This window comes from Lathyrus oleraceus, chromosome 3, assembly GCF_024323335.1.
Source record: "Lathyrus oleraceus cultivar Zhongwan6 chromosome 3, CAAS_Psat_ZW6_1.0, whole genome shotgun sequence".
Taxonomy (NCBI): Eukaryota; Viridiplantae; Streptophyta; class Magnoliopsida; order Fabales; family Fabaceae; genus Lathyrus; species Lathyrus oleraceus.
The window spans coordinates 21,247,862-21,264,368 of record NC_066581.1 but is presented as its reverse complement, the minus strand read 5'-3'; the positions used below and the strand labels follow the sequence as shown (position 1 = coordinate 21,264,368).

Below are 16,507 nucleotides of genomic sequence, written 5' to 3'. Positions count from 1 at the left end.
GACCGTCACGCATCCAGTTTGTTACGCCTGTTACGCTCGTCATACGAGCTTCACGCAGCCAAAGTAACAAACTTTGAAACAATCAACACGCTCGTCACACGAGCTTCACGCAGCCAAAATAATAGGACTTTGAAACAGTCTACGGACCTCTTCCAAAAAACCCTAAATTCACAACTCTTTGACAGCACAACCCTTGCGCCGTCACCAACCCTAATGCGCCAATTTCATACCGTCAAACACACCTCGATTGTTGATTCGGTATGATTGATCAACAGGTCATTGCTTCACCATACTAATGTCGGATTCCGAAGCAAATGATCATTGATCGCTCAAAGGAAAACAACCATTTAGTGTTCGAGTGAATGAAACAGAAACAGTATATCACATATACCGTACTTTGCATTAGGATTACTTATATCATATATAAGTTGATCGGTCTCAATTGTGTAACCTATGGACGATCGATGTATCGCTGCTTCACCATACTAATGTCGGATTCCGAAGCATAGTCAACATCAATCATCCAACTCGTACACTCATGATGCCAAATTTAATTGCCCGTTTAATTAATTGATTCATTCTGTCTTTTAATCATATTAATACAGAAATTAAACACCTATCCGATTCATGGTTTCGTAAGTGGCTCTGATACCACTGAAGGAGAATTGCGACCCAAAGCGCAGCGGAAATTAAAATTTCTCCTTTAGAGATCCTTACGAATGGTCATGATCAGTGATAGAATATTTACCTCTTTTATGACGGTTGAAACCTTTGGTGAAGATCTCTTCTGACGATCAAAACCCTTTGATGCAGATCTCTTGTGACGATCAAACCCTTTGATGCAGATCCACTAAACGATCACGAACGTTGAACGATGACAACGTCTCTACTCAGCCCACACGAACGGTTTCCTTCAATCTCAGTGCTAGCTGGTACGAATGAAGGCTTTGAGTAAGAGAGAGAGAGAGAGAGAAAACGAAAAGAATGCAACCGCAAATTTTGCTTCTGCACAAGGGTTCTATTTATAGAACCACTTGTGTGGGCTTCAAGCTAAAAGCCCACTTAAGTGTATTTTGGCCCATATCTTATAATATGCCCAAAATCACTTAAGCCCATGGTACCTTACCATATTTCGTATTCTGCTCAAGTACACCGTACCTTACGATGTTCTATAATCCACTTAAGGGCACCGTACCTTACGATATTCCTTAGTTACTCTATCTCTCATCAATCCGTCCTTTGTGTGTGACCCTGTAGGTTTTCGCGGCGTTGGCAATTATATTAAATCACGCATTTAATATAATAAACAGTGAGCGGTATCTAGCAACACATCACTGCTACCCAAGACACGAAAATGTCAAGTGATCTGACAAAACCATCTGTGATAATAATTATGTGTATAATTACCCTTTTGCCCTTATGTCTATATTGAACACAAGGCATAGACCGTGTCATCCTTGTCCAGTTCAATATTGGGCCCATAGACATTTATCCTGTTATGCAGGATGGGCAAATTCCATCTAGGTCACTCATGTCCCTCAGCATGCTTTGTGGAGTACCCATCAACTGTCTTTATGGTTATCCAGTTACGGACAACGTTGGATCAGCAATAAAGCACTCGACTCTACATCTAGGATCCATAGTGGTTTCAGGTCGAAGAGTGGAATACACTATTATCACCATGAGAATAACTTATGACACTTTGCATAACGTTCTATATAGTATTCTCATAGCGGGTCAATCCGGTATAAATATTACTCCTAATATTCATACCTATGTTTAAGACTTGATAACTCTTTATCCATGATCCATGAGATGTGATCATCAGTCTACAAACATAATAGTCTTAATGCTTTAATGTTATCCCACTTCACACTAAAGCTCGACTACGGATACTTTAGGAATAGTGTCCTTATGTTTAATGTGTTCTCATGATTAAGTCACACTTAATACATTAAACGGACTATCTATTCCAGGGACTTTATTAATCAACCATAATAAAGAGAATGCCTTTTATTATTCGATACAAGTACCAAAATGTATTGGCCTCTAGGGCTTACACCAACATGATTCACTCCTGAGAAGCTTCTGAGGAGACATTATGTTCCTGCTGCAATATTCTCTCAGTTCATGCTTCTGGACGTGACTCTAATCATTAAACTTCTGAAGAATGGCATGCCTTTGAAGTTGTGTTATGTAGCTAAAGATTCTGAAGACCTCAAGCCAGAAAATTGAAGTTATCAAGGTTTTGACTGAAGATTTTAAAGACTCTGAAGATTCTGAAGACTCTGAAGATCTCAAGCCAGACTACTGACGTTGTCAAAGTTCTGACCAAAGATTCTGAAGTTTCTGAATCCATCTTTATGTTTCTTCATTTCATGCTTCATCAACTTTCATCAGAAGCCATAACTTGAAGATAAGATCAAAATGGGAACATGATCAAATAGTACATAGTACAAATCGAACATCCTTTCCACTACCTGATTTCGCGGGTAAGGACAATACTATACATCACACATGTCATTGATTTTGTGGGTGAAGGACAATACGCAGTATCACTCCTTTCCCATCTAACAATGGAAAATTGCTCAAACGACTTTTCCCCATTTTACCCTCCAACGATCTTATGCTTATGTTATATATGTAAGACTTTGAGACTTGAAGAAAAATGTCGCACATACAATATTTTGACAAATCTATTTATTTGTAAAAAGTTACCATTCTTTTGTATATAGTTTTTCTTTAAGTGTTTGTTATTCATTTGTGTAAAATCCGTTTGCATAGAAGCATCTTGTTTGATTCCTTAAGGAGGTTATCCTTGAGAAGACAAAGAAGGTTGTTATTTGTGAGTCCTTAAGGAGACTAAGGTATAGTTGGATCCTTGAGAAGATAAATAAGGCTATTCTTTGTGATTATTATAATATGTTGATTATTGTGGATTAAGTCCTTGTGTATAAGGCAAAATTACCTTGGTGGGTGAACTGGATTAGCTTTGAGTTTCAAGCGAACCAAAATAACAATACTTGTGTTTTTATCTCTTTGTTAGTAACTTATTAGTGGTGTTCTTATTTCGGAAAAAGCTTTCGCTTGTAAAACCCAATTCAAACCCTATTTTCTTATGTTTTTCACACCTTCAACTAGTGTAGAGCTCTGATTCTAATTCTGATAAAAGATTTGTCAACACCTCATAGTGTTCAGTATCGATCCAGTTTGTGTGAGAAACAATGGTCGTTGTTAACGTTTTTAATAATAATGAAAGAGATCATTACAATGCAAAACCACCAATCTTTTATGGTGAGAAATTTGACTATTGGAAAGATAGAATGTAAATTTTCTTTCTTGGTTATGATGTTGAACTTTGGGATCTTGTAGTCGATGGCTACGTTCAATCAATAAATGCTGAAGGAAATACTATAGCAAGAAGTGCTATGACTGATCAACAGAAGAAAAATTTCAAAAATCATCATAAGGCCAAAACTTTATTGCTTAATGTTATCTCTTATAGGGAGTATGCGAAGATAACAAATAGGGATTCTGCCAAATCTATTTTTGACTCTCTTAGGATGACTCATGAGGGAAATGCTCAAGTAAAGGAGACAAGGGCATTTGCATTAATCCAGAAATACGAGGCATTCAAAATGGAAGATGATGAAACAATTGTGATTATGTTTTCAAGGTTTCAGATGCTTGTTGCAGGACTTAAAGTTCTGGACAAAGGATACTCTACAACTAATCATGTCAAGAAAATTATCAGAAGTCTTCCCAAAAAATGGAGACCTACGGTAACTGCCTTGAAGCTGGCAAAGGATCTCAACAGGATCAGTCTTGAAGAACTTGTTAGTTCTTTAAGTTGCTATAAAATCCAAGCCTGAGAAGACAAGAGCCTATCAAGATGAGGAAGAATCAGAAGGATCTGATGAAGACTCAGAAGATGATGATGAGCTGTCAATAATCTCAAAGAGAGTCAACAGACTCTAGAAACACAAGAAAAATGGTCAAGGAAAATTCAGAGGCGTCAGAAGGACTCCTGGTCGCTTCGATTCTTTGTTTGGACAGAAGAAGCAAGGTCCTGGAAATGAAGTTATTTGCTTCAAGTGGAAGGAGCCATGCCACTACAAAAATGATTGTCCTAAGCTGAAAAGGGAAAGAAGGCCCAAGATGAATTCCTCTAAAGTCATGAAGAGGCTGATGGTTACTTGGGATGACTCAGAATCTGAAGAAGAAGATTCTGACGAAGAAAAATCCAACGTTGCACTTATGGCAACTACAGAGGATCCCACAAGTTCTGAAGAACCAGAAGACAAGGTATTATCAGAATCAGAATTCGACTCCGATTCTGAAGTGGTATTTTCTAACCTATATCGTTCTGATATTGAATCATGTCTCTCTGAAATGCTGGAAAAGTATTAGAGTCTTCAGAGTAAATACAAGGACCTTAAACAAGTCCAAGTATTTTCTTCTGAAACTCGGAGAGAGATTGAGAAAGATATTTCCTCTCTAAATGAAAACGTATTTTCTTTATAAAGTAATGACTACTTTGAAAAGCAAAATTTCAAAACTAGAGGAGGAAATAAGCTCAGAAGCTTCTGGTACTTATTTTGTCATTAAATATGACAGAACATTCTAGTACTTTCTGGCTAAAATCATAGATAGAAGCAAAATGTCTTCCTTGATCTATGGAGTTAGTAAATATGACAAGAAAGGTTTAGGTTGTACAAAATTTATAAAACCTGATGAAAGTCAGAAGGTAAAACCAAAACCTCTCTATGTGCATTTCGTGCTTCCTGGCATTGGGCTTGATACTTCTGTACACACATAGAAGCATACAAAGGATAAGAACTTTGTTTTGAAACCTAAGTATCATGCACAAATCTCTCATGATTATCCTTTTGCTAAAAGATCCAAAGTTGTAAGAAACTCTGGGAAAACTAACAAGAGAGGACCCAGAAAGTGGGTACCTAAGGATAAAATAATTTATGTTGCTGACATCCTTAACAACTCCGCTAAAACACCAGTCATGGTACCCGGACAATGGATGCTTGCGACACATGACGGACATAAGGTTTATGTTCCAAGATTTGGAACTTAAGCTTGGAGGCTTCGTTGGTTTTGGAGGAAACCAGAAAGGAATGATCATTCGCTCTAGAACTATTGGTAACAGTAAACTTTTGTATATTACTAATGTTCTTTTAGTTGATGGTCTGATGCATAACCTATTGTTTATTAGTCAACTTAGTGATAATGGTTATGCTATCATCTTTAATCAAACGTCGTGTAAGGCTGTCAGTCAGAAAGATGGTACAATCCTTTTTAACGGAAAGAGAAAGAACAACATTTATAAAAGTAGACTTTCTGATCTTGAAGGATAAAATGTAAAATGTCTAATGTATGTTAATGAGGAGCAAAGATAACATTATCTCTCCTTGAGAGAAAATGGTATTTCATTCCTTCTGAACGGGTTCTGGATGAACACGTCTCTCTACAAGGAACAATTGTATGTCTGGATGAAGTTTCATTTAATCTTGGGCTGAAAAGTTGTTGGTGAAGATCATGTTGGACTTAAGGAAAGTTCATCTTCATCTCTTTCTTCTTCTTCCACTAGACTTCGGCAGTCTTTCTAAGCTGCTTTTGTTTGATTCTTTTTAAAAAAAATTATATTCATTTCCTTTTCTTTTCCAATTTTGCAACTTGCTCTTAGAGAATTTTTAGTTTCTCTTTTGTGCATAGTTTTTATTTCTTGTTTCGAGTCATTTGTTTCAATTTTTGCTTAAAACTTGTATGTTCAGATTCTTAGGTAAATTTGATGTATTCTTTCTTAGCCTCTAATTGTATAACCAAATAAATTTATGTGGTTAATAGGATGTATCAAATGAATCAAATGAAAAAGAAATATCAAGTTAAGAGTGTTGTGTTTTGTTTTCTTAATGAATTCTGGATTTCTTAAATCAATTTGTAGTAAAGGAATAAACTAAGATTAAAAGGATGGTATGAAACCTAAAAAGGGAAAAGAACTACATTGAAATAAGGGAATGATTACAAAAATATGTTTATAACATTAATCGTAATCATCTCTAGGTCTCCAAGCATAGAAAAAGTTTCCATATTCTAAATCCAATTCCTCTTCTTCATCTGAACCAAAATGAAACACTTCTCTTAATCTTCTTATTCTTTTGGACTTATTTTTCTTCCTATTAATCTTCTTTTGTGGCTTCAGTTCCTGAGGAAGAGAGGTTGGACAAATTCCTTCAGAGGGTATGACCTTCTCATTAGAAGTTGCATCAGAGACTAGAGGAGCCTTTGAAATAATATGAGGAGTAAATTATTTAAAAGTTGTGTTCATATTGAAACAGACGTATGTTGAGTGAATGAGGATTTGTGTTTTGGCTTGAACATGTGATTTTATAACAAAATTTCGAAATATCAAACACTTTGTGTGTTTAAGATTCTGATCTTGAAATTCTCAAAGCCAATCACTAATTAAGCATGCCATACTGGATCATAATTACTCCTTGAAAACTGAAACGGTAGTGATTTAACATAAGAAGTAAATAAATTCTTTCATATTCTTGAAAAAGCTTTAAATTATGTTAAATTATCTTCTGTTTTTGAAAAAGTTTTAATAGTTTCAAATTTTCAATTGGTGTCAGATTTTTCATTTGTTGTCATAATTATTAAATTGTTTCAAATATTTCAATATTTCCAACTCTTTCAAAATTCGGTGCATTTAAACTGTTTTAAATTTTCTTTTTAAGTTTTATTGTTCTTCTTTTTTTTCAAATCTTTTGATAATGCCAAAGGGAGAGAAAATGAATAGAGTATTTAAGAAGAGACTGAAGCATCAGAACTTGAATAAAGCAGTTTCTGCCAAAACGGCTTATGATTTATAAGCTTTGTGTTATTTATATATTTGAGTAGTTTATCTTATTAAGCTTAAATAACTAATTTTAATTAAACAAAGACAAAGAGTTAATAAAAAGTTTACAAATCTTACCTTAATGAACTGTCAGACAAAAGGAAGAACTCACAAACCTCAACTTATGGTCTGTCAAACTCATGGGGAGCTTACAAACATCAGACCCTGATGTTAGAATTTGTTGATTAAAATCAAAGGATATAATTAACATAGATAATGAGTTAATAAGAGCTTATAAACCTCGTCTTAATGGTCTATCATACTTAGAGGGAGTTTACAAACCTCACCTTAATGGGCTGTCTAACTTAAGAGGAGCTTACAAACATTAGCCTCTGATGTTAGATTGTGTTAACTATATCATCAACCATTATTCTTAAATACATTTGTTTGTCATCATCAAAAAAGGGAGATTGTTGGAACAATATTTGTTCATGCCCTTAAAAGGTTTTGATGATAACAAAGTATTTAAAGAATAATAAAGTTTACTGATGGTTATTCTAGTGTGCATGATCAAAAGAAATTAACATTGATATAAATCAAGTTAATCACATAGAAGAATCTTTAAAGAGAGGCAAGATTTTTCTGAATATGCAGAATCAAACTAAAGCCTTCAAACTCTGAAGAGTCAACTCAAGTCTTTCAGATGACCAACCTTATTCAATGATAAAAAAGGTTCTGAAGACTGGAGCAATTTGAAGCAAGCAGACTCTATCATAAGGAATGACTCTTCAACTTCCTAACAAGCGTCATTAGCAGTTCTGAAGATCATGCTTCAAAGGATTATTGTCCATATCAAGTCAACAACTTTGAAAGTCTTCATCCAAATTAGTTCTGATCAAGACTCTGATATAAGGCAAGTTTAGAACCTTTGAATCCAAGACTCTGAAGTATCATTCCAACTAGGTTCTGAAGACATACTTTAACTTTTGATCATTTTTTTAATTAATTCTATAAAAATCCTCGAATTCAATAAGTTAAGTATAAATATAACAATGAATCAGATCAAGCTTCAACAAACGTCTACAAGAAGTCTCCAGTCAGAAGTTATCTAAAGAAGAACACATGACAACGGTGCACTACTTTATGTCAAATCAAGATAAAGTATTTTTTCAGGCCCTGATCTCTTCAACTGCACTGAACTCTACTCTGCCCCTCTCAACGTCCTTATGCTAGTTGAGTTTAAAGTACACTTCATGTGTTCTATGTAAAGACCCTCAACGACTACTTGTATCATTGGCAGTTTCAATCTTCAACGAATATATTCCCATCATCTATATAAGAAGAAGATTGAAAACACTGAAAGTCTTTGACCAAAAATGAATGGGATTGAAGAATATGTGACTGTGTTCACAAAGAAGTGATACTAGTTCATAATATTGGTTGATAGAGAGAGACTATGTTTATATAGAAAATGCAAATAAAAGAAACTCACATTAAATGGAAAATATAACCATAAGGGTTAAGTGTGTGAGAGTTGCGTGAAAATGGTCAAAAAGATCACCAAAACAGAAAGGCACAACAAAGAAGGAAATATGTACTTGAAGAGAAGAAGATTGAAAACTTCAATCTTTTACACTTAGGAGCAATCAACTTATATTCCGCTCAACAATATGTAACCTTTTTGTATCTGCTTAACTAAGAAGCACACACATAAACACAAGTTTAATACCAGACTCTTTTGTTAAGCGAATTTGAAGATTGTAGTCGTTATGCTCAGAGTAAGTCTCTTTCTGTTAGATTGAGTAAAGAAGTATCTTGTTGGGTGCTTGAGCAAAGAAGTCTCTTTCTGGATAGATTGAGCATTGAAGTCTCATGCTTATGGACAGAGAAAAAGTCTCTTTCAAGGATTGATTGAACATTAAACTCTCATGCTTGAGGGAAGAGCAGAAGTCTATTTCCATGGGATTAAGCAGGAAGTCCTGAACGGGTTGCTCAGGAAATGAAGTCTCTTGCTTGAGGGCCTGAGTAGAAATCTCTTTCTAGTTTGACTGAGCAAATTACAATCTAAGTGATTATAATAAAAATCTCTTGTGATGCAAGGGGACTAGACTACTCTTAGTTTGAGAGGAACCATGATCTATTATATGTCTCTCTATTTACTTTTGCATTTACATTCCGATTTGCAACAAAATCTGAAGTCAGACTCTGATCTGATCCAGACTCTTACTTGGATCAGAATCTGAACTTGACATCTCAGGTTATAAACAGGTTTAAGAAAAAGAAGTAAATTTCAACATACACAATTCAACCCCCTCTTCATGTCTATAGTATTCTCACCTTCAATTTATGCAAATATACATTGATGGGTATAGTCATTAAGTCTGTGTCGGGAAATGATCTTATTTACCGTTTTCTACATTCATTTGAAAGAATGAGAAAATACGGGCTGAAGATGAATCCTCTCAAGTGCGCTTTTTGTGTGCAAACTAGAGATTTACTTGGTTTCGTTGTCCAAAAAAGGGGATTGAGATAAACCAAAATAAGACTAAAGCCATCATGGAGACTCAACCTCATTCGACCAAGAAAGAGCTCCAATCTTTATTGGGGAAGTTCAACTTTTTAAGGAGGTTTATTTCAAACCTTAGTGGCAAGACTCGAGCGCTCACATTGTTACTTCGCCTGAAAAAGGAAGAGTTCAAGTGGCAGCAAGAGCATCAAAAGGTTTTTGACGAAATAAAGGAGTACACGATGCACCCTCCGATATTGTCTCCTTCTGTTAAAAATAAGTCCATGAGATTGTATATTTTTGCCTCATACTCGACCATAAAGAGCATGTTAGCACAAGAGGATGATAATGGCGTCGAAAGGGCCACCTATTACCTTAGTCGAGTCTTGAATGACGCAGAAACTAGGTATAGTCTCATAGAAAAGATGCGTCTTTCTTTGTATTTCTCCTGTATGAAGTTAAAGCTTAATGTAAAACCCATTGATGTTTACGTCTCTCCGCATTTCGATATCATTAAGCATATGTTATCTAATCCAATTCTGCATAGTCAAATTGAAAAATGGGATCTTGCCTTAACTAAATATTCCCTGACATATATTCCTTTAAAGGCAATGAAGGGGCATGTGCTCGCCGACTTCATCGTAGATCATGCGACAGTCAAGATATCTCAAAATTATTTGGAACTAGAACCTTGGAAATTAGACTTCGACGGTTCTAGCCATGAAAATGGGACTGACATTAGAATCTTAGTAATTTCTCCTAATAAGATTCTGAAGAAGTTTAAGTACAAAATTGACTACTCTTGCTCGAATAATGAGCCTGAATATGAGGCTTTGATAGCTGACCTTAAAATTTTGTTGAATTTTGCGAGCAAGAAGAGTCAAGATTAGGGGAGACTCTGAGTTGGTTGTTAAGTAAATTACAAAAGAGTATAGGCGTATTAAGGAGAATTTGATAATGTACTTTATTATAGTAAACCGACTAATTAAGTGTTTCGATTATGTTGATATTCAACATGTCCCTTAACTCGAAAATCAAGAAGCGAATGAATTAACTAAGGAAAAGTTAGAAGAATTAATTGAGGTTGGAGGAAGAGTAAAATTAACGAGGTTATCTCCTTTAGATTTGTTGATGACAAAATTGGGATCTGCAGATCCTAAAAATTTAGAGATCTTTGTCATTAATGATTTTAGAGATACTTATTGGCGAAGACCAATAGTTGAATATCTAGAAAATCCAACGGGATCGACCAATCAAATACAGGTCTCTAAGTTATGTTATCATAAGGAACGAACTACTCAAAAAGACCCCTGAAGGTATCTTGGCAGTTTCAAATGTCCATAGTGAAGCTTGTGGCACCCATCAAATGACAAAAATGAAATGGTTATCATTTCGACAAAGTATTTATGGCCTACCGTGGTTATCATTTCGACAAAGTATTTATGGCCTACCGTGCAAAAGAATTGTTTTGAGTACGTAAAGGATGTCAAGAATGTCAAATACATATGTTCCAACAAGCGAGTTACATACAATTGTGAAACCATGACCATTTAGATGCTGGACGCTGCATTTAGTTGGCGAGATTCGACCGACATCATCAAAAAGTCAGAGGTATGCTTAAGAAGCTCTTGAGTTGCTTCAAGACTGTTATTAATTTTCCATTCTGGAACACACATACGCATGCTTAAGAAGCTCTTTTTTGTTGCAATCGTTTTGCCGTTTTAAATCGATTTTTTGCAACTAAGCATGCAATCTTGTTTCTAATCAATTTACATGAATTCATGTTTCACAAACTTGAGAAGTAAAATAATATGGTACATGAATTCATGCTTCACAAACTTGAGAAGTAAAATAATATGGTAAAATGCATAATACCATTCCAATCAATGAATTTACAGAAACCAATTTAAAAAACTGAGGACAAGATCTGCACCACTAAAAAGGTAAGCAAGCTCCTTTTACACGGTTGTAAGGTCGATAACTTGCAACACTTGATTCTATACTTAGGTGGACTTGGTTGAAACTTTTATAATTTGCTACTTCCCTCTATCCCATATTATAACATCTATTTAGATTCATTAACTAATTAATGTATCTGAATGAATCTGAAGTACTACACAACATGATCTATATACAGATCATGTACGAATCAAATAATATGGCACAAAGGGAGTAGTACTACACAACATAATTAGGCATTTAGCTTTTATTCGGTAAGAAACGGGTTTCCCTAAAAGATTTAGCATCCCTAACATATTAAGTACCAACTTCAAAGATTTTTCTTCATTGATTTAAACTACTTTGGAATGAATCTGTAGTAAGTATCAATAATTTGGTCACTTTACCTTTCCAATACTTAGGTAACTAAAGTTTTAGGAAAAAAACTAAACAAGTGAGAGGGATGCTTTAATAGCATCAGTTATGTTTTAGGAGAAAGAGTAAACAGGCACCGATGTAGGAGAGAATTAATCACAGTGACCAAGACTTCCATAATCATCAAAATTTAGTCATGTTTATTGGAAAAAACAGCATTACGTTAAATTATTTCAAAAATAAAATTGTAGAATGATTACACAATTATTTAATTTCTAACTTGATCAAACTGTTTCTTTCCAAGACACACATTTAGGGTATTCAAAAGCATAAAAGCATAAGATAAAATAAAATACATTTAACTAAAATTACAAATGTGAAAGGCTACTTGAGGACAGATACTAGAAAACAAACAGTCCTTTCAATAAAGCCTATCTTTGAAAGAAATCTAATAAACATTAGATTTCAATTAATATTTGCCCCATAACTAAGTTAACATAAAAATGATTATTTTTATGTAACTACTCAAAGGGCATTAACTACTAAATCACATTCAACTATTAAGCTAAACAAACACCTTCTAACATCGAAGACAAACAAAAGGCCTGAGCAATGCATTTTATAAAAGAAAAAGAGCATTGTCTCCAAACCTATAAGCAGGTTTGAAACACAAACCATCTTAACTTATTGCAAGGTAATTTACAATGAAAACAGAAAAAGTTACAACATAACTATAACAATGTTGCAAAATTATCATTCAGTTTTAACTTGTCCACAATCTTCAATCACAACAGGTTCTGAGGTCCTACCATTTTGCGAACCAACTTTCTCCATCTCCTGAACCACACTATACCCATCCACAACTTTACCAAACACAACATGCTTTCCATCAAGCCACTGAGTCTTAGCAGTACAAATAAAGAACTGGGAACCATTCGTATTAGGTCCAGAATTTGCCATGGAAAGAATACCAGGCCCAGTATGTTTCAAACTGAAATTCTCATCCGCAAATTTAGACCCATAAATCGACTCTCCTCCAGTCCCATTCCCTCTTGTAAAATCACCTCCTTGACACATAAAATCTGGAATTATCCGATGAAATCCAGAACCTTTAAAATGCAAAGGCTTCCCTAATTGTCCAATTCCCTTTTCACCGGTGCATAGAGCTCTAAAGTTTTCAGCTGTTTTAGGAGTAGCATCAGCAAAAAGCTCCATTACTACCCTCCCAGCTTTGGCTTTTCCAATAAGAATATCAAAGAAAACCTTAGGATTCTTCGACATGGTGGGCACAAATTTATCCTAATAGAGCAAAGTGAAAAATCAATATCATAATCATTATTGGATATGATTAAAAACCTGTAAATTAGGCATTATTAATTCTTAATACAAAACTATACTAGTACATGAAAATTTCACATATAAACTATACTAGTACTGTAAATTAGTTCAATTAGATATAAACAGTATATGAAAACTATTAAATAAATAAACTGAAAACTAATACAGACTAATTCAAATTCAGAAAACCTGAAAGTGTTATAAATTCAGAAAACCTAAAAAGGGTTTCAATGATTATGGGGATTAAAAATGTATGCCTCCATGAATAAGTGTTGTTCACATATAAATGATTGAAACAGCAACAAAAATCACAGTGGCAACGATTGATGTAGCTTAGGCATTTGTTATGCACTGATGTATGAACTAATCAGCACAAGACCGTCCTAAGCACAGTTAATACTTAATAAATTAATCAGATTGAATTGAATCAATTATATGACAGATTCATGAAAACCTAATTTGTAAAACCCTGAACACAAGAACAAATAAATGATAGCGATTGTAAATCAATTGAATTAATTGAGTAAATGTTATCATTTCACAGTAGATCCTGAGGATGAGAAAACAACAAGATCGGATTTCAGATAAAATGATACTTGATTTTGCACATGTTTTGAACTCAAGAGCTATCATTGAAGCTCGCAAGTCTTCGAAATGTGCAGATTTAAACTATGAGAAAAATAAAATGGAGCAGAAAATGAGAGATGAATGAGATACCTACGAGTGAGGAAGATGACGATGAAGAAGGAGATGTGAAATGTGAGTGGGGCGGTAGTGAAATAAATAGATAGGAAGTTAGGGTTTAGGGTTTGGTATTTCTGTGGCTGGGCTTTTTATAATAGAACATGTGTTTGTGGCCCTAAATCAAAGTCGTTTTCTTTTCCCACCCCCTAATAGTACTTTTTTAGAAATTTTTGGAATTGACAGAAATGTCCTTTGAATTTAAGAATACGGAATGTGTTTTTGAGGCATATGTATTCTAGAATTCAAACCATGTTTGAATTTTAAAAAATAACAATTTGGATGGAAGGTCCATGTTCAAAATGATGGTTTAATTTAGATCCTATGATCCGGACAAATATTTTGCTGCTTTGAATGGTAGAATATGAATTGAAATCATACCAGAATGAGAGAAACAACACCGAGAATAACTATATCGAATTTGATGGTAACGTCATTAAATATAATAAAATAGTATTTCATATATAAAATATATTACATTTTAATTAGTCTTTTGATAAAATAATATATCAAAATATTTTATATGTTGTCATCTCAATTGCCTCTACACTTATGGGAAGTTTGCAGTCTAAGCAAGATTGGAAAGGTTATTGGTACACCGCTTTGTTATAGATGAATGCACGACAAACAAGCTCGAAGTATTGTATGCTCGTATCTTAGTCGAAGTTGATATCACTTAAGAGTTGAAGAAGGAGATAACCCTTAAAGATTCAAAGGGCAAGCGTATGAAGCAATCTATTGAATATGAGTGGAGACCTCTATACTGTACAAAATGTGAGAAAGTTGGACACAATTGTGATAAACAAGTGAAACCTAGTAAGGAATGGAGGCTGAAAATGAGCATTCAACATAGTAGGGTGGAGGACAAACCATATGAAATGACCAAAGATGATGAACCAAACAGTGAGAATGAGGAATGGACCAGGGTTACAAATAGTAGAAGAGACAATGGAAAAGGAGTGGTTAATGACGGTACATATATTCAATGTCAAGATGGTTTTGGACTGCTAGGGATTTTGAATGATCCTTAGTATGTCAAAACAAGGTGCCATGATCGTGTCTTGGAATGCGAGGGGGCTAAATAAAATGGTTAAGATTAAATAGGTTAGCTCCCGTTTTCTAAATCTTAATCATATGATAGTCATGATCATTGAAACAATAGTAAAGGAGGATAAGGTTGCAAAGATTATAGACAAATTTAAGCTTAAAGGCATGTTTATGGACAATTACCATAATCATGATAATGGTTGACTTTGGATTTGGTGGAATAATAATAAAATGGAGGTTAGGAAAGTTGCTAACAATGTGCAGTATATCCATTACACAATCTATGATTTATGTGGAAACTTCTTATTTTGGTTCACTCTTGTATATGGGCTTAATCAGTTGGAACACGGGAGGAGGTTATGGATGGACATAGACCAAATTCACCTGTCCCAGCAGGGCCCTTGGTTCTTGATTGGTGACTTTAATAATGTTTTGAAAACTATGGACAAAAGGGGGAAAACATGGTTCATGAAAATGAATATAAAGACCTTATTTTCATGATGGATAGAACCAATCTGTTTGAGATGGATAGTATTGGTGATTAGTGCACTTGGTCTAACAAGAATATTGAGAATGTTATATACTCTAGGATTGATCATGTTCTGGCTAATGTGGACTGGTTTCAAAAGTACATTCATGTTACCCTTAACATTTTGGCTCTTAGTGTTTCTGATCATGCTTTACTTCATGTGAAGAGTCATGAGATGGACAGACAAAAGAGAAGGCCTCATTTCAAATTTGTGAATAGTGTGACTGAAGTAGAAGACTACCATGATGAGGTGACCAATAGTTGGAGGGGCCCTCTTAATGGGAAACTTATGGTTGTCTTGTGGAAGAAGCAGCTAAGGGTTTAAGCTACTATCAGAGATCTTAGTAAACCTCTGATAGAGGCATCTTGCTCCTCGAAGAAGGCTAAATTCACTTGGTGGAGACTCAAGATATGCATGATAGGGACAATCATGATCTTATTGAAGAAGATAAAAATAGCACTGAAGAGGTCCTTAAATGGAGTGAGATTGAAGAGCAAGTTCTCAAGTACATATCTAAAATAAAATGGTTAAGGTTGGGGGATGGCAATAATAGACATTTCTATGCTCAAGTCAAGGATAAACACGGTCACGATGATATGACAACCCTCACTAAGGATGATGGTACCCTCATGTCCAATCATGAAGACATTGAGAATGAAATTCTAGAGTTTTATGGTAATCTTATGGGTAAAGCTAATGAGTATCTTGATGGGATTAACACTATGGCTATGAGGGAGGGACCTCAGCTATCTACTGATCAAAGAAGAATGCTAAAGATACCTGTTACTGATAATGAGATTGTCGGGGCCCTTATGGATATTGGTGACTTAAAAGCACCTGATATTGATGGGTTTGGAGCAGAGTTCTACAAGGCCTCTCAGAGTACTGTTAAGCATGGTGTTATTGCAGCTATTATGGATTTCTTTAATAATAATAATAAGATGTATCCTGCTATCAATTCCACCTTGGTTACCCTTGTACCTAAAGGAAATACAGGAAGAACAATAAAGGAATTTGGATCCATCTCTTGCTGTACCACAATTTACAAGATCATCTCTAAAATTTTGACTTGTAGGATGGGTGTTATGATGACTAGCATTATAAATCAAAGCCAAACAACTTTTTTCCCTAGGCAGAATATCCATGACCATATTCTCTTGGCTTATGATTTGATTCATG

General features: G+C 34.8%; 1 protein-coding gene and 1 non-coding gene across 3 annotated transcripts; both read right to left on the bottom strand.

The window, feature by feature from the left end:
* Nucleotides 1–12,044: 12,044 nt before the first annotated feature.
* Nucleotides 12,045–12,170, bottom strand: LOC127134268 (small nucleolar RNA U19). Its single transcript, XR_007808020.1, has one exon. It is a non-coding gene; the product is annotated as a small nucleolar RNA U19 (small nucleolar RNA).
* Nucleotides 12,171–12,267: 97 nt separating this feature from the next.
* On the bottom strand, nt 12,268–13,884 carry LOC127132194 (peptidyl-prolyl cis-trans isomerase CYP19-3). 2 transcript variants are annotated; one of them, XM_051061088.1, is made up of 2 exons: nt 13,728–13,884; nt 12,268–12,971 (listed from the first exon to the last, which is right to left on the bottom strand). In XM_051061088.1, the coding sequence occupies exon 2, from the start codon at nt 12,951–12,953 to the stop codon at nt 12,426–12,428; it is 528 nt and encodes a 175-aa protein (XP_050917045.1). In that variant the 5' UTR covers nt 12,954–12,971; nt 13,728–13,884; the 3' UTR covers nt 12,268–12,425. The 2 variants fall into 2 exon arrangements, with proteins under 2 accessions (XP_050917045.1, XP_050917046.1); XM_051061089.1 differs by having other exon boundaries at nt 13,732–13,880.
* Between the last annotated feature and the right edge of the window lie 2,623 nt (nt 13,885–16,507).